Raw genomic sequence first — 25607 nt, 5'->3', positions numbered from 1 at the left:
CATGTTTGTTAATTAGTTAAGCTTGAAGTTAATATATGTGTGTGTAATTCTAAGACGTGTTTGGTCATTTCTTAAACATGATTGTCAAGACTTTTCTTGGTACTTTGTTGATCCGTGAATAGTAATAATGTTATTGTTATTTTAATTTGAGTAAAGTACCAAAATCACCCTTGAAGTTCGATCAATAATGTGACTTTAGTAAAAGAAAAAGCTTACTTTGTGCGGTATGAACCATCTAGGCTTCACACTTTTTGCCATTTACATCCAAATCATTAACTTCATCTAACCATATCGTTAAATCAAGGGCAGATAAGTCTTTTCAGTTTGTTTAATATTTATTCCCTAAATCATTTTAATAATAATAATAATAATAATAAAAATGATAACAACAATCATCCCAGCACCCCCAATAATAAAAAGTCACAGGTCTCACCTCCAGTGGCGAAGCTTGGGTGAGTTCGTCGGGGGGATTCAAAATGTATTATAAAAATCATAAACTAAAAACTGTCAATTTACATTACGTATACAAATTTTCGAACGAAAAACACCCAGTGGCGAAGCTTGGGTGAGTTCGTCGGGGGGGGGGGGGGGGGGGGGCTCAAATTTTCGGTATAAAACGGGTAAACTTACACTACGTATACAAATTTTCGAACAAAAAACTGCCAATTTACACTAACGTACAAAAACAGGGGGCCGGGGCTACCGCCGGCCCTAGTGAAGCTTCGTCCCTGATCACCTCCGTCGAAGTAGCAGCCACCACCACCGCCGGACTAACAACTGCCGTCGCGTTTGAAGATCTCGTCATCAGCCAAGGTTTGTTGTGATTTCTGGTCAAATCTTATCTATCTAGGTCCACCATCAATCCCCTTCTCCGATCACTATCAAACTCAGATTCATAAGCAAATCAGATAACCCCTTTCACTAAACACAACTACGAACAAATCCAGAAAATCTCCTTCAAACACAATATAAAAGATTCTTTTTAATATAAATTTATAATTTATGTAACAATACCAAAATGCCCTTCATACCTTAATGAAAAGACGGTTTTGCCCCTCATTTAACGAAGAAAACTAACGGAATAATAATTTAGACGTAATTGCCAATAAGTGGAAAACCACAGTGGTCCGTATGCTCAAAATAAAATTTTTGGACAAGAATCGCATTACTGACCAAACCTCATGGACGATTTTGACATTTTACTGATTTTGAAGTACCCAATATAATTGGAACATATACACATATGTGTCATCTCATAGTACATTGCTCTTGCTTATTTAAAAATACAAAGGGTGTTGGTAATTTCGAACTCAAGTCTGGAAGTTGGTGAACTTGAGAGATCAATATCGACAAGTCGGTCATAGTTGGGTTATGTTTCCTAATTATGTTGTAATAGCATTCCCATCCCATCCCCCATAATTATGTGAGGGGAATTGGTAAATTATAGGGGTGGAGTTTTGAATGATTGTGAGTGTAAATTATAGGGTGAAGAGAAAAATTTAGTGATTTTTTGTAAATTTGGGGAAACAAAGTTTGCCCCTATTTATTAATTAATATTTGTTGAATTGATTGTGAGTAGAGAAGAGAGAAAACTTTAATGATAAAAGTATAAAAAATATTATTTAATTAAACAATAAAGAGAAATGTAGTGTAGTTATAGAGATGGGGATGGGGGACGGGATGTGAATGCTCTAAATATAATAGATAATGTCTTGACTAGCATGCTATGATTAGTCTATATAAACCGAGGCATGGTTAGACGTTAGAGAGCATATAAGATATTAGGGTTCATCAAGAGAAAAATAGGTATGTGTAATAGTGGTTTTTGAGTTATATTTTCTCAATAATATATTGAGAGTTACTTAATATTCGTTTTGTGCGCATTTACGATTTGGTGAGTCATATCAATTTCGGATCATAGCCGGAACGATCACAACTTTAATCTTCGGCTTCTTCCTTGTCAAACACGACTTTTATAGATGTTGGGTTTTTGTTCCTCAAACCTGATAAAACGAATTCTTGATTGTCGATCTCCTTCTCGATCACGACTTCTCCAAAAATTGATTCCTCCTTATCATTTACAACTTTAATCGATGTCTTTAGTCTACTCCTTATCAATCACGACTTTAATAGATAAAACACCAAGAGCTTAATCGATCTTACAGCAATTCAAAAATAAATTGATATGACTCACCAAATTGTAAACGCGCACAAACACATATTGAATAACTCTCAATATATTAAAAAGAAAACATAACTCAAAAACCTATTACACATAACTATTGTTTCTCTTAATGCAACTGAGTTATGATTCATCAGAAAAACAAGAGTTATGTGTAATAGGGGTTTTAGAGTATATTTCCTCATATATCGAGAGTTATTCAATATTCGTTTTTGTGCGGGTTTACGATTTGGTGAGTCATATCAATTTCGAATCATGGATGGAACGATCGCAACTTCGATCTTTGACTTCTTCCATGTCAATCACGACTTGGATAGATGTTGGGTTTTTTTCCTCGGATCTACTAGAACGAATTCTGATTGTCGATCTCCTTCTCGATCATGACTTCTCAAAAAATCGATTCCTCTCTATTAATTATGACTTTAATCAATGTCTTCGGTCTACTCCTATCAATCACGACTTTAATCGATAAAACACTAAGAGGTTAATCATTCTTATAGCAATTCAAAAACGAATTGATATGATTTACCAAACTGTAAACACACACAATAAAATATTGAATAACTGTCAATATATTATAAAGGAAACATAACTCACAAACCCTATTTTACATAACTCTTGTTTCTCTTGATGCAACCAAGTTAGGATTCATCAAGAGACACACAAAAGTTATGTATAAAAAAATGTTCTCTTTACGTCGGATCCAACGGAAAAAAGATGTTATTTTATTTTTAGGTATTTTTTTCAAAATCATGATTGAAGTAAATGATGGTAAAAATTAACTATTTTGAAAAATTTTCCATTAAAAATGATAATTTAAAAATTAGTTTAATATGTAAAAGCTTCAACTTTTGCTGTTGAAAACCATAGAAAAAAAACAATTTAGTATGAAAGACAATAAATACTTGTGTACACTTGTAAAGACATGGTGCCCCGAATTAGTTCAACCACCGCCTAAACTCAAGAATCATACCGAAGCTTCTTGTGCAACCACCGCCATAAATTGCTTGTTGCGTGCCACCAGAAACCGCTATACGCTAAAATGGAGAATCAGAAGAAGAAGATAATGGTGGCTATTGATGAAAGCGAATACAGCCGATATGCTCTCGAGTGGGCACTTCAAAACCTTCATGAATCTATTGTTAACAATCAACTCCTTAGTTTCACGGTGCAACCGATATCGGATTACAGCTATCTTCATGCATCTGCTTATGGTGCCACTCGTACGTCTCTCTAACCCGACCCATGTACTTATTTCTGTGTTCGTGTCTACCCATTTAAATCCGTAGGTTGTGTTATGGTTATCTCGTTTTATGTTCATTTACAAATATGAGTGATCATGGATTAATATTATATTGTACCTTTTTTGTAAAATGTGTTATTTTAATTGTTTTGTGTAGTTATCTCACTTCTCTACTATATATAAAGGAAGAGTGAAGGACCTCTTAAAATTTAAGAGGTACAAATTGTATTACATAAATCACAATACTTGATGCATGTCTTAAGGTAGTTAAGAGGACATAGTAGTCTTTTGGCAAAATAAAACACACGATTAAAAACAAACTTACACTAATAGCCCCTCAACTTTAGTTAACTACTTGTAAATATAAGTAATAATGACATATTTGGCACTTCATCTTTCCCTTTATATATGACAAGTTTATTTATTTTTTTGTTACTACTATATCTTTAAATATATTATGATTTAAAAAAAACCGAACCCACTGTTGCAACATGCTTATTTTTGTTGACGTTTTGACATAAAATTTGTTTAATACCGAGCTATTGATTATAATGTACAACTCATTAATGCATCAATGTACAAGTCACTTGATAATAAAAAAATATTATGATTTAATTCACATTAAATACAATTTTTAAATCTGATGGAAAAACACGTTCCATCCAAGGCCAAATTAACGGTTACCACTATTATTCTAGTGTCAATTTGTATGGAATTTCAAAAGAATGTAACGGAAATCTTCAACAAGGAGATCAAATGGTATTTTACAAATTTTATGATTCTATCTATTATTCTATTTTGAATTTGATTATTTAAAATGTATTTAATGTTTTATTTTTATTTTCTAATTTTATGTTCCAACTATGCTATTTTATGCATACAACATACCATTTAGTGACCACCTTTATAAAATATATATATGTTTATATGTTAGTGTGTATTCATGTAGAGTTTTCTTTGTTACTAAAGAATAAATATTAACCCAAAGGCTTGACCTACCTTCATCATAATAATATGTTTTTCTAATGGATGTGCATGAAGCAATAGTTTCTTTGGTATCAATGCTCTTTTTTTAAGAAAGTTATTATGGATTATTATCGTGTACTTTTCTATATGTACTAATCTACCAATCTTTCTACGAAGTTAATTTGATCTCACAGGTTGTTAAAGTTGCTGATTTTGGAGTCGCAAGGTTGCATGAATCTATAGTGCCGACTATAGAAACACAACATACAAGTGGGTGGCGCTCGAGCTATGACTATGCTTTTATGTTAGGTGCAGCCATGATTCTTGAACCATTGCTCAAATATTGGATTAATTGGGGCAATACTAATTTGTATATGATCAACAACCTAAGGTCATTTTTGAAAAATAAACTGGTATTATTTTGGGAAAGAGTATGATATGAGTTATCACAATAAGACTTGGAAACTGTCACTACTATGAAAACTTGTAAAGTTTAGTGTAGTCATTACCTTAGTAGAAATACTAAAAGTATACAAACTAATGTTTGTAACTCTGTCTTGTGTCCTCGGATTTTTATTTTTAAATCACAACCCAAAAAGGCGATTTGTCTATCACCCTTAGCCCATGCTGGTAGTCTATTTTATTACTTTTAAAATATTTTTTTGTTGTATTATTAATTGTGTCAATTAGAAGCAAATATTTAATGGTATTTTTTCCAGCATAATAAATATTTTGGAGTATGAGAAAGTGTTAAAAATTTCTATATCCTAAACAGTTGTCGGTACCATTCAATATCTTGCAAACAATACTTGCGTGTAAGGGTAATATTTTTGAGGTAATAATATATTTGGCATCTTTAAATTATTGGTATGACCAACATTTATGTGTATAATATTTATATTGTTCAGATATATTTTATACATTATATGGTGTGAATCATCTGAATATAAAATAATCCCTTTTTAAGTAAAAACTATCACTTATTTCTTAACTTGATTTGGGTTTAAAATTTTTTGTTTACGATTTGTAAGTCGATTTATGTGGTTTTGTTTCTTACGACATATAAATGGTGAAATTTGGATGCTTAGAATGATGAGGTTTTTTTACAAAAATTTTTGCAACAAACTTTATTTACTGAAAGATTTAATCGGTTTATTTTTAGGTGGGCGGCCTCGAGTTTGTGTTGCAGAAACCAAGCACGTGAGCTAATTTTTTGATTCGAGGTATCCTAACCATTACACTATGTTTTGTATACTTTTGTTCAAATTTATATCTTCATTGATTAGCTTGTTTTTATTTTTATTCTCTATCAAAAACTAGGTTTTAACAATTTGTTTATGACTCGGATTTTCAGTGGTATCTAGGGTCAAAGAGGATAGGAGAAAATGGGTAGCTTTATTATTGAAGTATGGGAAGGACTAGAAATTGCAGTCACAACAACATAATTCAATAGTCGAGTCAAAATGAGTTTATGCCAAAATGAGTAACTATATTACGGGCCGATATAGATTTGGGTCAAAACAAGTAATTTTTAGTACAAGTTAAAATGAGCCTGTTGACTTGCAAACAATAATTTTACATTTTTGGTGACCAATAGACTCTTTGGATAATTGAATAATTCTTTTTGGATATTTACAGATAAGATAAGATGAACCCGAATAAATGAGGAAGCTGCAAGATCTTGCGCCAAGTATGGACAAGATAAGATTAATGTTGTAAAAAAAATTAGTGTAACACTATTATTGCTATTAAGCTCATAGTTAAGGCCTTCAAGCCTGCAGCAAACAAACAAATCATAAATGTTGGATTTCAGTGTTGTCTATATACTTCGAAAACAAGCTGAGGTTTGACAAAAGCTTTAAATTTATGCCAGCTGGGGCTTCAAATGCGTATTAGACTTTCATGGTTATGATTTATGCGATTGTTTTAAATGAATAAAATGTGTGAATGTAGGTTGTAGGGGAAATAGAAATAAAGGCTCAGATAAAGCTATGTTTCAAGACAACGTAGGTAAACATGTGGTGTAAGATCATTCCAGTTGAAGCCCATTGAAAATGTATTGCCGGTTCCGAGCGAAGATTGATGAATAGGAGGCTAGATACATTAATGCACCGAGCCAGTTCTGAGCATGTACCGGCACCAATAGGAAACGAATGCACACTGAAACGTGTGGGTGATAACCACTAATAGAATACTTATACAATATATCACAAACGAATTGATAAACTAAAAAAACACGCTTTGCAAATTGCCGACACCGCAGCATCGCGCGGGTACCCTACTAGTACTATATATAAAGCATGAGTGAAGGACCTCTTAAATTTTAAGAGGTACAATCACTATTGCATAAAATACAATCACAAATGAATTCAATTTTGAAAATATAAGGGCAATATAGTATTTGTGACATCTTGTACGGTTATAAATTGTTACTTTAGAAAATAGTTACAAAAGTAATCCTTCAACTTCAATACAACTTTGTTAATTTATAAATTAGTTACACACAAACCCTCTATCTTTACCCATTTAATTGACAAATTCATTTAAATTTTTTATTTCTTCAATATCTTTTAAAATATTGGGTTTTAAACAAAAACGAACTTACCATTACAACATGCTTATTTTTATTGACGTTTCAATATAAAATTTGTTTTATTTTGAGGTATTTATTATAGCGTACAAGTCACTTAAGCACAAGAGTACAACTCAAATATGCAATTATGAACCTAAAATATAATTACAAATTTAACCCTTCAGCTATACTCAACTTTTATAAATGTAATTAATAATTACTCTTCTATCCCCTTTAGTTTACCCATATAGTCATCTATATTCTTTTTCTTTGTTTTTCATTTATATCTTTGAATACAATACGTGTTAATAAATTTCGAACACACAATTACGACGTTTTTATTTTTGTCAGCATTCCAATGTAAGAATATTGATGCGCATGTTATAACCAAAATGATTTCGTGTCATTTAGAAAAAAAGTATCAATTTTGGTTCAAGTTAAAATGACATCAAAATGAGTTTTGATCATTTTTTTTTAATACTTTTATTGTTTCGGGACAACGATTGGAACTTTGACAGGTCAAAACGCCTTTGAGTTATAACTGGATGTAAGCCAAATAAGTTTAGGTCATTATAAAAAAAAGATTAAAATTTTGTTTAGGTCAAAACATGCAATAATAAAATGAGTTTGAGTCATTTAAAAAAAGTTGTCAATTTTGGTTATGATTAAAACATGTTATAAGCATAATGAGTTCGAGTCATCTTAAAAAAATGGTTTTGGTTTGCGTAAAAACGATTATATTCAAAATGAGTTTAGGTGATGTTAAAAAATATTAATTTTGGCTCAGGGTGAACATTAAATCTTTGGTCGTTTATGAAGGTTTCAAAAGACTCTAAAATAACCGTGACTAGCATAATAGATTTGATTTATGTCAAAATGTCCAGCAAAATGAGTTTCAATCATTTTTTTAATATTTTTATTTTTTCGGGTTAACGATCGAGGACTTTGATATGTTAAAATGTATTCGAGTTATAACAGGATGTAAGCCAAATGAGTTTAGGTAATTATAAAAAAAAGTTATTTTGTTCATATTAAGATAGGTAATAAATAAAATGAGTTCGGGACACTAAAAAAACTGTCAACTTTGATTCAGGTTAGAGCATTTTATAAGAATAATGAGTTCGAGTCATCTTTAAAAAAAATAGGTTTTGGTTTACGTCATAACAATTATATACAAAAACGAATTTATGTTCAGTAAAATTTCAAAAGACTTCCAAAATAACCGTGACTACCATAATAGATTTGGTTCAGGTCAAAATGCTCAGCAAAATGAGTTTCGATCATTTTTCTTAAACTACCATGCCACGAGTATAAAACTTGGTTTTTATGGTTTTTATAGTAATTGTAACGTACCAAAAGAAACATTCATTTTTTGTAATAACCGTATCATACCATATGTCTAAAAGGTTGCAACTACCAAAAATCCGTTTAAACATATTGTCGTCACTGCAGCATCGCGCGGGTATATTACTAGTTCAATCAATAAACTTGGGATAATATATTTAGCGAACAATAAAATATTATATTGCTGTTAAGAAATCAGAATAATTACTTCAAAATTTAAAAATTTTTCATCTCTTAAATTAAAATATTAATTTATTTAAAAAGTCTTAAATGAGCAAACGGGTCAACCTACTTTTTAACAAGTCGTGTTTAGATTTGACCGGTTTAAAAAGCCGGGTAGTGCATGTCAACCAACCCAACACATGTACTTTTTCTTTTGGGGTTGTGTCGGGAATTACCGCCTGGCGAACAACATGGTGGGAAGTTCGTTTATCTTCATTCGTTTAATAGATGAACAAGTATGTCAAGGACTTCCTTTCTTATAACTAAATGAACGAACACGAGTCAAGGCCATGTTCCCTTCAGTTGTGTTCGTGACGTTCGAAAATGTGTTCGTTTATGTTTGTTTGTATAAATATTTTTTTTAATACTTTTTAATTACTTTTCTAATCTTATCATATAGATTGAAGCAAAATTATTGACTACCAAACAAAAATATGAGTGTTACGTAATTAATTTATATGTAAAATTATGAATGTTAAAATAACACCAACACAAACTTGGTAGCCGGACCGAGCGTTCCCATTGACCATTTTCGGTTAGCCAAATAAAATAAAACATCGTATTTTTTCGTTTGTGTCCATGAACCATTCACAAACAAGAAATTTTGTTTGTTTCGTTGTTCGTGACACATTCGTTTGCCCTATAAATTTTGCAGCACCAGAACTCATCAGAAACATCCAAGAAAACCAGAAGAAAGTTGCTCTGAATCTGTTGGAACAGGCCAAGGATCTCTGCAAAAAATATGGGGTACACCATATAATTTTATACAATTCTATAAATTCACAGTTTGATTATTACAATTTTTTATTTATTTTATTTTTTTGGAACAGAGTTGATTAAATTAATATAGTGATATATCTTAGTATTTTGATTTATTTTAAAAAAATGTTCATTACACAGGTAACTGCAGAGACAATGACAGAAGTTGGGGATCCTAAAGAGCTCATATGTGAAGCAGTTGAAAAGTCAAATGTCCAGCTTTTTGTGTTGGGTAGCCAGCCGTGGAGCTCTTAAGAGGTACGTAACGAATTGTTATAACTATTAGGGCTGTAAATGAAATAAACCGAACTGAACAATGCCCAGTTCATGCTCGTTCATTAAGCTTTTATCGGACAAGGAAACGGTTCATGATCACCTAACTAAACGGCTTCTTGCCCATGTTCATTTATTAAAAAATTAACTTGTTAGTGAACGGTGCATGAAAAAAACATTTTTTATTTGATTCGGCTAACCGAGAATGGTTAGTTTGAATGGTTCTGTCCAGCTACCAATTATGTTTGTGTTGGCGATTTTATTAAGATTCATAGTTATATGTTAATTTTACATATAAACTAATCACATAATACTCATACATATTTTTATTTTGTTTTATAATTAAGGCCATCTGTAGTGGAAAATTGTTTGTTTTTTTTTGTTTTGTTTCACTACTAGAAAAAATGATATTTTTCTACGACTGATTTTGTAGGAAGTTTGTTGGAATATCCACTTTCTAACAATTTTCCAACAAAAAACAAGTGTTTGAAAAACACATGCTTGAAAATCATTTTCAACCCTTTTCCAACAACTTTTCTTACAAAATTGCTACCAAAATACACCTTTGCAAATTTCCAACAATTTTCCTACAAAACTATTTTCTGATTTGTAACAACATTCCAACAAATTTCCAGAGAATATTTATATTTATTTTTTCTTATTTCCAACAAACTTCCAACAAATAATATGTTACAATTTGCAACAAAATTCCAACAAAACATAAAATTTGAACAAAAAAATTCAAAAAATATTTTAAAAATCTGAAATATACAAAAAAATAAAATAAAAACGGAAATATGCAGAAAAATGAACAAATTATATGTTACAATCACACGGCCCACTCACGTTGCTCCCTTTTTCACGATCGGCCAACTCGTTCCAGTTATTGCAATCGATTTTTCAACTTTTGTCGGGACGCCCGGCCTTTTTCCAATTGGGTTTTAACATATTGGACCTAAAAATTTGTTAAAACATATATAATTAATACATAATACATATAAAAAAAACAAATATAGTATATAACCGATAATCGAACCACAACTGATATAACCAAACCATAGTCGACATAACTAAACTGAACTTGAAAGGAGAATCACTCGGTTAACGTTATGATAAAGTATATATTTTACAAACTTTTATAAGCATACCTCAATGAAGGAACTATGCAATTGTAATTCAAATTGGTGTTTTAAGCTTTGATTTTGTTGAAAAAAGAATTCATAGCTTGAGGAATAAGGCCTGTTTCGGTAGCATCTTTGCAACTGGACCCATGAACAATCAAAATGTCTTGCCTAGTTGCCTGACTTGGTCTGTGAAAGACAAAATGTCAAATAATAATATCATCATGAACAATGATAACATTTCTGTTAATTACTTGAATAACAATAATAATATACATGGCCCTAAGCAAGAACAGTAGCATTATATCTTGAATGGACTCAGAGGATAGATTGATGACATTCTTAGTAAAAAGTTTATAGCTTTTTGGTACGCTTAATGATTCAGTTTAACAAAAATTAAGGTGAAATTCTTTAGAGATGCATTAATTTAGAAGTTACAACATGGTTTTTAAGTCTAGTGCAGATTTATGCAAGAAACAAGAACTTAACTGCATGTATTGTTTTGACTCTAAGAAGTCAAAAATATTACTCCCAGAGTCCCAGTAGGCGTGTAAGCAAACTGAACGATTAGGGAGTCGTCCAACATGAAGTTCGTTAAAAATAAACGATCGAACATGAACACAAATTTTTGCTCATTAGTTTAACGAACAAAAGTGAACGCATGTCTCATTTGTTTACTTATGTTCGTCAACGTTCGTTGACTTATATTCGGTTATGCCTGTTTAATATATCCATTTAAAGCTTTTAGGCCCACTACAATTAGCCTAGTTTTAATAAATTCGTAGGGCCTAAACATTTTAGCTCAGTTATGCTTATTCCTCAATGTTCATTTATATTCGTTCGTTTACATTCTTGAACCGCTCATTTATACAGTTAAACACATCATTCCATATAGAAGTGTTCAACTGTTTAAGAAGTAAGCTGTTCAAAAAGCTCACGGCTCGAAGCTCGCTCAAAACTCGCTCGAAAAAAGCTCGGAGAAAGCTCGCTCGAAATCGGCTCGATTGTAAACGAGCCGAGCCGAGCTCGACTCGATATCTAAACGAGCCGAGCCTGAGCTAGCCCCAGCTCGACTCAAGCTCGCTCGATAGGCTCGCTCGATTGGCTCGAACTATTTTATTTTAATTTATTATATATATATATATATATATATATATATATATATATATATATATCTACTCCAAAATCCAAATATATAACATATGGGCTTCTTTCTCAATTAAAAATCCATCTAGCCCAATACAATTAAAATCCATCTAACATTCTAACTCTAATCTTACTCCAAAATAACCAGCCACTCTCTCTTTCTTCCTTACAAAAAACCAGCCGCTCAGTTTGTTGTTGCCGCAATATATGGTGAGGTGCCGGAGGAGCCTGTTGTCTGCAAGTCATCCGGACTGCTCGATTTAATTGTTATTATTATAGATAAATTCGAGATGCCATTTTCAGCTGCTCTAATTGCTCAGCCGTATCACGTTCCCCGGAATCTGGCCGGAATATATCGCATGCAACCGTTTCTGGTTAGCGAACCACAACAGTTAGTCTAAGTGAATAACTACAACATTGATGAGATTTATTATGATATCTATTATCACAGGTAAATTCGAGCCAAATCGAGCCGAGCCGAGCCGGCTCGATTTAGAACCGAGCCGAGCTCAAACTTTTAGCTCGATTAAGATTCGAGCTCGAGCCGAGCCAGCTCGAATAATTATCGAGCTCGAGCTCGAGCTGACCTTGGCTCGGGCTCGGCTCGGCTCGTGAACAGGCCTAAATAATACCTTGCTTGTTAAAACACCAATTGTCGCAAGTAGCCCAACTTCTGCAGCACCAAGTAGTCCTTTAGCTTTCAGAACTACATCATCTTCGCTTATGTCAAAAATCTCGCCTTTAATATTATAAAATTTCATTATTCAACAGTTTGAAAATCAAAATAGTAAATTAGAGGTGTAAAAACAAACATCTTATTACCACAAGACGAATATCAAATCCATTGTTAGTCTTTACCAAAACACGTACTCGTTTTGGTTCATTTTCTACTAGTTCGATATCCTCCACTTGCACAAATACATTAGCTCCATCAGGTATTAACTCTGAGAGTAAAGCAAGGCATTTTATAACATCATTAACTTGCAAAAGACTACACCAACACATAAAGCAAAAACTCTAACAATTAAACACATAAGCAAACAGAATAAATTAACATATATGTTCCAATTAGTCAACACTATACTTCAATTAAAACCACAATTAGTATAATCACATGAAAAGGAAGTAACAACCGCCGTTGTGTTTGAAACCCTAACTCAAGCCCTAACCTAATTGAGCTTCAATCAGCAACCATTCTTCAAATTATCATCCTTAATACAAGAAACACAATAAATAATATGGAAAAGCTACATCGATTTGGCATAATTGAACACCAACACTGTCTCAGTTCGTGAACACAAACAATATCGAAAACCTAATCAGCAACACTATGAAAAAATTCAATCAGAAGAGAATAGTTGTTGTATCATGTAACAGATAACTTACGATCTAACGACGTTCTCTCATACTTAAATTATTTGGAACTACATATTAAATCGATCATAGATTCACATTCACATAGCAATAGATGAATATGTTGAAACTTAATTCGGTTGACATTAATCACAAGCAAATACTAATAAAAGTTTCCATAAAGCTGAAACAAAACCCTAACATAACCATAAGCAGATGCTAACACATATTATCAATAATGAGATTGAAAACGAAGCAATATGAGCAGAAGTTACCGAATTTTGCACTTAGAGTTGAATGATGGCGCGAGTCCGGTGACGGAAACTGTACGTTGAAACAGAGCATTGTATATTCACATTTAGCTAGGGTTTTATAGGAATATTTTGTAGTAAAATATACTATTTTCTAGTAGTTTTTTGTTTTTTTGGGTGGGAGGGGGGGCCTTCAAATTGTTTCCTAACATAGAAAAATCATTAAAAATATTCAAAACCCTTAACAAACAAGCAAACATTAACAAATATAAACGGACGTAAATGAACGTAAACAAACACATTATAGGACAAACATGGCCTTTGTTCGGGCTTCACTACTAGAGAACATGTCCTTCAAACATTTCCTACAAAATTCCTACGACAGGTAATTCCAACAAATTTCAAACGAATTTCAAACAAAAAAAAAATAAGCTCTCAACAGAGTAGTAACAATAGGATTTTCGTTGGAAAATTGTTGCTAACTTTCCAACAAACTTCTAACAAAAAAATTATTTATCAACTATTTCTTTTTTTTATGCTTGTATAAACTAACCCCAAATGAAAAATAAACCAGAAAATAGCTTTTGTAGGAAAGTTGTAGGAAGTTTGCAACGGTGTTTATTTGTAACAATTTTGTAAGAAAAGTTGTTAGAAAACGGTTAATAAACAATTTTCAAGCATGTGTTTTTCTAACATCACATTTTGTTGGAAAGTGGGTTTTCCAACATATTTCCTACGAAATCAGTCGTAGAAAAATGTCTGATTTTCTAGTAGTGTTTGTTCATTTAGTTAATCGAATGAAATTTTATGTTCATCTTCATTGACTTATTAAACGAATGAACATAAATGAATTTCCCACTGAATGTTGATTACGCTTACAGCCCTAGTTATTGTTATTGTTGTTGAAGCTGTCACACTCTTATGTAAGTTCTTTTCATGTATTCATCATTTCACGGGTACTTGAAACAGGGCTTTTCTTGGTAGCGTCAGCAATCACTGTGTTCAAAACGTCAAGTGCCCGGTTCTTGTGGTAAAGAAAACTGCCTGAATATTTGATTTTATGGTCGTGTTTTGTGCTTCGAATAAATAATACGTAAAAAAACACTATGTGGAAGTGTAAGTAAATAATAAGATCATAATACTTCTGATCTTCATATGCAAACGTTAAAGATACATAACAAAACTATAATTTTATACGAAAATTCGGTTTAAGTTTGCTGCAAGTTTAACAGAGTCTTGAGCTACTCTCTATTCACAATACGTATATGAGAGAGAAAATATTTATATGCAACACAATACAATTTCCTGAATCATAAATCATAATAAGCATCAAAACCCTGCCGCGTTGCGGCGGGTCATCCACTCATCCCACTAGTTAATAATAATTACGCCATTTATTATTTTTAGGTTTGATGCCCTGTTTGCGGTGCGCGCATATAATGTATATACGTGTGAACCCTCGGGTGGGCTAAAGTGAAATTGCACTAATTTTGACGTCATTTTACTAATCTCGTGAAAATAACGATAAAAGTGGCGGAAGTCCCGATGGTGGCGTTGATAGCCGAAAGAGAAGGGTATATGCACCAATCGGCTAAAGTCCCGATGGTTGAGTGTTATGTGTCTTATGTCCAAGGCTTGATGCAAAACTACTATCGAGCCGGAGGTCTCACCGGAAGCAGACTCTTTATTCCTACGGAGTAGAGGTAAGGCTGTCCACATCTTACCCTCCTCAGACCCTACCATAGCTTTGCTATTGGTGGGATTTACTGAGTACGATGATGATTTTTAGGTTTGCAAAAATTTGGTTTACAATACTACCCCCTAAAACAATTTGTCCTTGAAATTGCTAAGCATCAAGTAGCTAGCAAAAATTCAGTTAGATATAAGCATACTCAAATAATTTGATATTGGATAGCAATGTGAGAAACACAAAATGCAAGTAATTAATAGACATAAAATAGTTGTGCAAAACCTAGTATACATCTTTCAGACCTAATCTATTCACATAATCTGAGATACGTTAACATTAATGAACGTATCAAATATATTGATTCTCAAGTGGCAACGCACACAGTTGGATATTTTGATCATATTTCAATAAAAGGAAGTCTATAGGCACATTACATATATGTTATCAATCTAGAATATCTTCATATTCTTCTTTAAATGACGTATCCTCATGTATCAAACGAATATGATAGTTTATCACGTGAATAGAATGGTAGTTGTGTTTTCTTCGAAAAAACTTGAAAGACATTATGCACATGCTATAATTGTGGAGGTAAAGCTAAACGATAAGGAAACTTCTTCAACTCTTTTGGGAATCTTAAACGCCCAGTGAAGCGATGACTAAGATTTCCTTCTAAACCCGATAGTAAACACTTCTACATGGTGAAACTTTCATAAACACTTTATCAACATGAAATTCCAAGGCTCGTCATGTCAGTCCGCGTAGCTCCTTTGTCTACCTAGAGCTTCCTTTCATGAGTGACAACAACCTTTTATTCTCATTCATAACAAATATATACTTTTTAGGACATTCCATCACCTTCTCTCCGGTCTTCAGCGTCACTTCAACATGTAATAGTTCAAATGGAGCAATATCAATGCTAGTTTGCCGACTATTATTGTTTGAAAACTCGACTATTACAAGTATTCATCCCACTTTCTCGTCCATTCAAGCGTGCACACCTTAAGCATATCCCCAAATGTGTAGATAGTGTTATAGACTTCCCGTGAGTTTGTGGATGGATGACGGTGCTAAATCTTCACATAGTTCCGCAACCCTTCTTGGAACCCTTCCAAAAGTGTGGCATGAATGCGAATTTCTCATATGCTATAGAAGATATTGTGCCAAGAAGTCGCACAATATCATAAAAATGGATCTCGAATAGTCGGATACTCCTTCGAAATGTGCAAGAAGTGAGCTGACTTTGTAATTCTGTAGATCATAACCCAGATTATGTCGTTTTTGTATAACAAGTTTCCGGTAGGCCTGCCACAAGGTCCATAGACAAATCATCCCTTGAATAATTTTCTAATTTATTCCCAAAAATTATTAATAAAGAATATCTAATGGACTGTAGAAATAACAAAGAGTGAACCTAACATGTTAACATTTGAAATAAGAATTAAAACTAAATTACATAAGGAATGTGTATCTTAAAAAATAAAATTTTAAAAAAAGCATAAGTTTAGATGCTAATAAACTATGACTAAAGTTTAGCTTATTAGAATCTCAAAATCGACATATCAAAATATTTAGAAGTTCATATTATCTAGAGTCGTTAATGGAGATAAAACTACGAGCAGACGGAATTCATTAACAGATAACAAAACTCTACGTACATGAGTTCAGAATTGTATCATATACATTCAATTTATCACCACTAAACAAAATAGTCAATGATTAACGCCAATGGTTCGGTTCAATTACCAAGTTTTGTTGCTTTTTTGTTTAGCATTTATATTCATATGTTAATTCTACATATAAATTAAGCAGATAATAGTCACGGAACGTTCGGTTCGTTTACAAACTTACGCATAAAAGTAATTTCCAAACATACCCACTTTCATTAACACCCCCCTCCCATTTTGTGCATTGTTACTCGTGTGAATGCTCTCAAATTCGATGTCATTCTACGTATTGTATGTTTGTTACTGAAATTATAGTGGAACGCATATATTTTATTATTATGGTGTATTTGGCATCGAATAGAGCATGTTTGATAACGAAAAAAAATATGCATCACAGATCCTATGGTTGAGTAATTAATTCTACAAAAGCCAACAAAAATTAGAAGTGTGAGAAGCTATAATTAATTGGTATGTGTCAATTGAGGACTAAAAAAAGACTAAAAATAATAGTGCATATTATCTCCCTTCATATGCAAGTTACATATCAATTTTTTAATTATTTTAAAACTTCTATGATATATATATATATATATATATTAAAAATCACCATAATAACAAGCGTTTTTTATTTTAATATAAGTATAAATTTGTTATATAAAAACAAAAATTACGTCATTGTGTTTCTTTGTTTGTCATTGTGTCTTTTTTTCATCATTGCGTTTTTTTATCATTGCGTCTTTCAAATCATCCTTGTGTTTTTTCTTTAAATATTAATAACATTGTTGTGAAATAAGTAAATATAATTGATAAAATACAAAAAAATTATCCAATACATACAACACAATGATGAATACATATTACATAATAACATAAAATACTATGGTGAATGCGTATAACACAATTACCTGAAACATAAAGCACAATTGTGAATACATAACACAATGGTCTGAAACGTAAAACACAATGGAAACTACATATTACACAATGACAAGAACGTAATACTCCCTCAAATTAAGTGAATGCCACATGTCAATCCCGAACAAAAAAGAATATGAAATTATTACACAATTAATAAAACAAAATGATAAGTAGAAAGACAAATGATGGGCACAAAGACACAATGACAAACAAAAAGACACCATTATGAACAAAAAGACACAATGACATAATCTTTGTTTTAATTGTTATTAATATGAATACCAACTGAAAAACACAATAACCAAAATCTATAATGCAATGCATAGAAAAACTCAATTAAAAAAAATACAATGAACATCCAATAACGCATGGTGAATTTTTTCTAGAAAAATTGTTGTATAAAAAAGTTATAGACATTTCAAAATTATGGGGAATTAACATGTGTCTTGTATGAAAAAAAAAGAAAGAAAATCAACAAAAGTGGGTTATTATCTTTATGCATTTCTCTTTAATTTTTTCCTTTTATCTTAAATTATTCTCTGTCATTTAAATATTAGATCAACGGATTAAAATTTTTTTCCTCACACTTCTCAATTTTATTATTTTTTGTATTAACCTTATCCCAGAAACTAAGAATGTTTGATAAGATAATTGTGATTATAAAATAAATTCAAACACAAGGCCTAATTGTCTATAATAGTTAGATATTTCATTCAAAAAAAATGTTGTTGAGTTCTACTTCTTGAAAAGGGTAATTTAAATCACATTAAATAACAAATAAACAAAATCATAATAAGTCGACATGAATATGAATAGTTAATATATATGAGTTGTTTATAAAAGCTAATTTATTTATTGATATTGAATAAATATGAAAACACACACAAGGAACATTATTATTATCATCATTGTACGTAATGGAAAATTTTTTCACCTAAACTCTTCATAATCTTTCAGATGTAAAGATTTGAACTTATCACTATATTTTCGAAGGGACAAACACTATACCGCTTATAAGAACATAATTATCTAAAGCAATTAATAATACATGACGTTATTTTAATAGTTAAACAAGTATATAATATTGTTTTACAAAAAATAATTATTTTTCTGTTGTGGCATTAAATAACAAATAAACAAAATCATTAATAAAAAACAAAGTCAAACATGAATAGTAAATTATATTTGACTTGCTTATAAACTTTATAAAAGTTAATTTACTTATTCATACTAAATAAATATAAAATCAGGAACATAATTATCTTTCTTTTTACTTAAATATTTTTCATCTAGAGTCTCTTGCAAGAATTTAAAGCCACCAACTCATATATCATATATGAGGTAACAAATATTACACCACTACCATTTGGTCTTGGATAAGAACATAATTATCTAAGACAATTAATTATATATGATATTCATTAAGAAAAATACATGATATTATTTAAGATAAAATAATTAATTCTTTAGCATAATAAGTAATTACATTTAATATAATTTTAAGTAACTAACCTAACTAAAATAAGTAATTACATTTAATATTTGTATTTGTGACATTAATTAAATAACAATTAATGAACATAATCATCACAAAATTAATATCAAAGATTTCATACACAAAAAGTTTGTGTAGTAAGTGCTATAAAAACAAGTCCACCAGCAATAAACCATAAACCCAAACTCGGCCAACATTGTCTTCTCTTTTTGCCTATCATAGTCACATAGAGAAGATGGGACACTCAATGTTGGCCGCAGCAGAAGAAACCATTACCAACCCTCTCAACAAGCAAAAAATTGTAGTAATCATGGGTTCAACAGGCACCGGAAAATCACGTCTCTCAATCGACCTAGTGAGTCGATTTTTCAAAAACTGTGAGATTATCAATTGTGATAAGATGCAAGTCTATGATAGACTTGATATTACCACCAACAAAGTCACAATGCAAGAGCAATTCGGTGTTCCCCATCACCTTCTCGGGGGTATTGACCCAACAATGTGGGTGTTCACTGCTTCAGATTTTCGAAAAGTTGCATCCGAAATCATTTCTGACATCAAATCCCGTCATGGGTTACCTGTTGTTGTCGGAGGGTCAAGTTCGTTGATTTACTCACTTGTTGCAAATGACTACGATCCAAAATTGGACGTATTCAACGTGCATGGAATGGATCCAAGTGCCTTGGAGCTTCGTTACGCTTGTTGTTTCATATGGATCAACGTAGAGTTACCTGTTTTGAACAAATACTTATCAAAGCGGGTAGATGAGATGCTGGATTCGGGTATGTTCAAGGAGTTACAAGAGTTCTTTCTTTCAGGGGAATATACGAGGGTGAAACGGTCTGGTTTAGGTCAGTCGATTGGAGTACCCGAGTTTGAGACCTATTTCAAGAAATTTCCAGGGTTCGAGCGAATAAGCGACATTGATTCCGAGGGGCAGAAGGAAGCATACAATGAGGCGGTGAAATGTATTAAGAAAAACACATATCAGCTTGCGGAAAAACAAGTGAATAAGATCCTACGACTTATGAACTTAGGGGGTGTTTGGTAGAGAGATTTGAGGGTGGAGAATTAGGTTTCTCTTGTTTGGGAGAATTAGGCGGAGAATTGGGCGGAGAATTGGTTTTCTCTGAGAATTGGGTGTAGGCAAAAAGTAGAGAAATCCAATTCTCTCCATTTGGAAGAGAAATGGAATTCTCTCTGCTTCTAAATCGCGTCTCTGCTCTACTCCGTTCGCGTATGATGATGATGATGCTCCGACCGGCGATGGTGATGATGATGCCGACGTCCGGCACGGCGGCCGACGCCGCAGCCACGTCCGTTCGCGTCTCTGAGCCAAAACGAAACCCTAAATCGCGAGGCGGTGTTGCGAGGCGGAACCCTAAATCGCGGTGTTGATGTTGCGCGGCGATGATGATGACGCTCTACTCCGTTCGCGGTGTTGCGACGCGTCTCTGAGCCACCATTTCTCCACCATGATGATGCCGAGGCGAAACCCTAATCACATCTCTGCTCCCGTTTCTCCACCCATTTCTCTATTGTACCAAACAAAGGAAATGATTGTCAATTCTCCACCCATTTCTATTTCTCTCCAATTCCATTTCTCTCCCATTTCTATTTCCATTTCTTCCCATTTTTTTTCTCTGTACCAAACACCCCCTTAGGGTGGGATGTGAAGAGAATTGATGCAACAGAAGCGTTTAGAGCGGTAATTAATTCGGCTAAGGATCCCAAGGATGCTGATGGAGCAAAGATGGCAGATATTTGGGAGAAACAGGTGGTGTTGCCAAGCATGAAGATTGTTAAGCACTTTTTGGATGAATAGGTTCTCCAACAAGAGTTTTTCCCACAAATTATTAGTTTTCCTTTTCTGTTTTTACTCCTTTTGTTCGAAAAGGATTTATGTTGGTCTTAGCATGAATGCTCGACCAATTTTCAATTAATAAAAATCCTTTTTTCACTTTCGGTTTAATGTTTTAACTAATTTAAGTCTTGAATATAAGAGCGTGTCCCAACATATTTCAAACATACATAAATTATTAGCATATATCTTTCTTAACATGGCATTCGTTTAGATTGTTAACATCATCAATCAAAATAAATACTTAAACTATACATTAATTAAAATTAAAATTCATAATGTAGTCGCAAATCGTTTAAGTATAGTGATTGCGTCAGTGATTAGTCCGGAACAAGCGACTTTTATTAACGGAAGACAGATTCTGGATGATGCATTAATCATGAATGAGGTGGTGGAGTGGTTCAAAAAACGGAAAAAAAATTGATGTTATTCAAAATTGATTTCGAAAAGGCGTATGAATCTTTATCTTTGAATTATTTGATTAAGATAATGGAATTCATGCGTTTTGGATCGAAATGGATTTCTTGGATTTATGCATGTTCGAATTTTGAACTGTTTATATTTCGTTTCGGGATTAAAGATTAATATTGGTAGGCCGAATCTATATGGGGTGGGAGTGACCAGTGAGGAAGTGGCATCTTCAACGGGGTGTCTCCCGAGAAAACTACCATTTACTTATTTGGGTTTTACCGGTATAGAAGATTGGAAGTTTATCATAGTCAAATTAAAGGCTGACTTTCAGTTTGGAAGTCGTATAGCTTGAGCACTTTTAAACAATTCGGTCCTTGGATCTTTGGGGATATATTATTTTTTGATATTTTTGTTGCCTTCGGGAGTGTTGAAGATACCGGAAAGAATACTCTCTGTTTCTTTTAGGGTATTAAAGATTCATGGGGTGTCTTGGAAACAAGCCATACTGCAAAAGCAGATGTGGGTATTGAGATTGGCTCTTTGGAAGTGTTTAACAAGGCACTTTTACAAAACAATGGAGGTTTGTTTTAAATAAACAAAGTGTTTGGGTTAAGATGTTAAAAACGATGTAAAGGGTTGAGATGACAAAGGTTACCAATTTTAAATAAGATTTGGTCCATCTGGAGCATGTTTCTTTGACCGGAGATCATGATAAATGATTTTGGAAGTTTGAGGACGTGATGGAATTCATGGTTAAAGATGCTAGGAAGGTAATCAATGATTATATTCTCTCGATGGGGACACGAAAGACATTATGGTTTAAATATCTCCATTGAAAAGTTAACATTTATGTTTGGAGATGTTGATTAATACAATACCTAGTAGAGTATATTTGGTGGGTAAATGTTTAGATATTCTGAATATTTTATGTCTGTTGTGTAATGAGGTTGAGGAGACTTGAGACCATGTTTATGGTATATGCTCGGTTGCTACTCGGATTTGGAATCTTGTTGCGTCATGGCTTGGTCTACAATTAGGTTCGTCTACGATACCGATTGAGATAATGAAGTGGTGGGAATTGTTGAAAGTTAAAAAAAACATAAGAAAGACCTTATTGAGTGGGTTATTTATGCCACTTGGTGGGCCGTACGGAGATTCAAAAATGATTTGGTGTTTGAGACAAAATGCACCAACAAGCAAATGCTATTTGAGAATATTTTGCATTTTTCTTTTTCATTGATATAGTAGTAGGAATAAGATATGCAAGTGGATTAAGAATCTTTTATTGTATATGTAATGTTGTTTTTTAAAGCCCTAGCAACTTGCTAGGGCGGTTATGTTTTCTAAAATGCCGCATTTCCAAAAAATATTCATAATATTATTTTTTTCTTAGTGTATGAGTCTTGCTATATTATTATAAATAATGATGCTTCTCAAGGGTCCAACGTTATGTCTATCCCCATTAAAATTGTGCGTTTTTAATCTATATTGGGTTCATCATTTATACAAGTTTTCATGCACTATTAATTACAAAAGTGTGCAAAAACCATAAAACGGTTCATTCAATTTTTTATGTATGGCATGTTGTAATATGTTGTCATTATGTTACTCCTCTTATCCTTATACAATGATGTCACTAAAGAAAACTATCACCGTGACATATTTTTTAGTAAACATTTTTTGATTTGTTACCAAGAATTGACGAAGAATCTCATCAAAATCAATTTAAATCAATGTTGCAAAAGTCGCTAGGCGGTCTATAGACGGCCGACCCTTTTGGAGGAAGTACTCGGAGTACTCGAGGAGTACTCGGACATGATAAATATAAATAAAATTAATTTTAGGGTAATATATATATTTCAAATATCATAAGTTTACTAATATTTATAACAAACTAAGTGAATATCAATATAAATAAGATAAATACATTTTTAAACACCAAAATTATTCTTAAAAATGTTAACCATAAATTAAAAAAATGATATTCGTTCTTTAATATTTTAGAAATACGAATTATATTGTATTTTTAAGTGAAAATAGACCCAAGTTATGTGATTCTGGCTAATGTTGACCACCTTTGAACAATTTTTAGTAACTAGGCGGAGTTAAAGAAACTCCCATCGACACCATACCTTGTAGCGAGTACTCGGTCTTGTGGACCTACTTTTACAACATTGATTTAAATAAATTCTGTAATTGTATGGTGTCTTCATGATCCGGTAGGAAAGCTATCGTGATTTTAATACCTCTTAGTGTGAGCAGGCCAACAACTATCACCATTAGCCTTTCCTAGGTTTAATGGTTAAAGATGACGGAATTCACGGTTAAAGATTCTAGGAAGGTAATTGATGATTATATTCTCTCGACGGGGACATGGAAGCTAACAATATGGTGTAAACTTCTCCATAGAAAAGATAGCATGTGTGCTTGGAGGGTGTTGATTAATAGACTGCCTAGTAGAGTATATTTCGTAGGTAAAGGTTTAGATATTCTGAATACTTTATGTTCGTTGTGTAATGAGGTCAAGGAGACTAGAGACAATGTTTTCAGTATATGCTCAGTTGCTACTCGGATTTGGCATCTTTGTTGTGTCATGGCTTGGTCTACCATTAGGGTTGTCTACGGCATCGATTGAAATAATGAAGTTGTGGTGTTGGAAGTTTAAAAACATAAGAAAGACCTTATATCAGTTTGGTTATTTATGTCACTTGTTGAGCCGTATAGAGATTCAAAAATGTTTTGGTGTTTGACACAAAATGCCTCAACAAGCAAATGCTATTTGAGAATATTTTGCACTTTTCTTTTCATTGGTATAGTTGTAGGAATCGAAAATACATTTTTCTACGATCAAGTCAATTACAAATCCTTTATTGAATATGTAATATTGAATTTTGAAGTCCTACATCTCTGGTTTTTTTTTTATTAAAATGTCGCCTTTCCAAAAATAATTCATAATAATATTTCTTTTCTTGTGTATGAGTCTTTCTATAGTATTATAAAAAATGATGCTTTTCAAGGGTCCAACTTATGTGTATCCCCATTATAATGGTGCGTATAAAATCATAAAACTAGTGTGTCTAACCAACTCATCAAAAGTTTTTTTTCGAATTTCTATATTGTGTTCATATTTTATACAAGTTTTCATGCACATGGTGCATTCAATCTTTTATATATGCCATATTGTAATATGTTTATCATTACGTTATTCCTCTTGTCCTTATACAACGATATCACTAAAGATAACTATCACCGCGACATATTTTCATAGTAAACATTCGTTGATATACCAAGAATTGACGAAGAATCTCATCAAAATCCAACTTAAATAAATTCTGCAAATTTTATGGTGTCTTCGTGATCCGGTAGGAAAGCTATGACGATTTTAATACTTGTCAGTGTGATTAGCCTTTCCTGCCAATCAGTTGTTCGATAATGGTTTTCGGCAACATAGCCTTGAACTAAATATTCCCTCAATACTTTTGGGAAACCTTCCAAAACTGTGATGTGAAGCGTGAAACTCTCTCACATACCATAGAATGGTGTGCCAAGAAGTTGAACAATATCATGAAGAAAATCTCGGATAGTTATTGTACGAATACCCCTTCATAATGCGCAAGAAATGAGTTGATCGACTTTGTAAGTCTGTGAATCACAACCCAGATAGTGTCGTTCTTCTTACAAGTTACCAGTATGCTTGTCGCAAGGTCCATAGATCAAAAACCATCCCTTATATAAGTTTCTAATTTATTAGGGCATAACTTGTCACAAGGTCCATAGACCACAAACCATCCCTTATATAAGCTTCTAATAAATTAGGGCATAACTTGTCACAAGGTCCATAAATCATAAACCATCCCTTATATAAGTTTCTAATTTATTAGGGCATAACTTTTTTTCTCTCAGAAAACTAAAGCTTATAGTAATCATAAACTTAGATAACAGAATACGGAATGTGTATCTTAAAAAATAAAGATTAAAAAATCATAAAGTATAGATGCTAATAAATGATTATGGAAGTTTAGATTATTAAAATCTCAATATCGAGAGTTTGAAATATTTGGAAATGAGTCGTTAAAAGTTAAAAAGACAATTTATAGAATCGAAAGATTACAAGATTACAAAAGATAAAACAA

General features: G+C 32.5%; 1 protein-coding gene and 1 pseudogene across 2 annotated transcripts; both read left to right on the top strand.

Moving 5' to 3' along the window:
- Positions 1 to 3050: 3050 nt before the first annotated feature.
- On the top strand, positions 3051 to 14650 carry LOC143624408 (universal stress protein A-like protein; annotated as a pseudogene). The gene is made up of 4 exons (XR_013152106.1): positions 3051 to 3405; positions 9185 to 9276; positions 9430 to 9546; positions 14402 to 14650. The product of XR_013152106.1 is annotated as a universal stress protein A-like protein (transcript).
- A 4772-nt stretch (positions 14651 to 19422) lies between these two features.
- Positions 19423 to 21033, top strand: LOC143624407 (adenylate isopentenyltransferase-like). The gene is made up of 2 exons (XM_077095075.1): positions 19423 to 20242; positions 20867 to 21033. Exons 1-2 carry the CDS (start codon positions 19438 to 19440, stop codon positions 21025 to 21027), a joined length of 966 nt encoding a protein of 321 aa, XP_076951190.1. The 5' UTR covers positions 19423 to 19437; the 3' UTR covers positions 21028 to 21033.
- Positions 21034 to 25607: the final 4574 nt, after the last annotated feature.

The sequence above is a fragment of the Bidens hawaiensis genome, unplaced genomic scaffold (assembly GCF_021521415.1).
Source record: "Bidens hawaiensis isolate Kalapana, Puna unplaced genomic scaffold, B.hawaiensis_p1.1 tig00003781_1, whole genome shotgun sequence".
Lineage (NCBI taxonomy): Eukaryota > Viridiplantae > Streptophyta > Magnoliopsida > Asterales > Asteraceae > Bidens > Bidens hawaiensis.
This window is presented reverse-complemented; position numbering and strand designations above follow the sequence as displayed.

Excerpts from the sequence above, each read along its gene's own strand:
- LOC143624407 (XM_077095075.1), top strand. The coding sequence starts at position 19,438 with ATGGGACACTCAATGTTGGCCGCAGCAGAAGAAACCATTACCAACCCT. Across the intron at positions 20,243-20,866 it reads ACGACTTATGAACTTAGGGG|GGTGGGATGTGAAGAGAATT; the intron begins GTGTTTGGTAGA and ends ACACCCCCTTAG.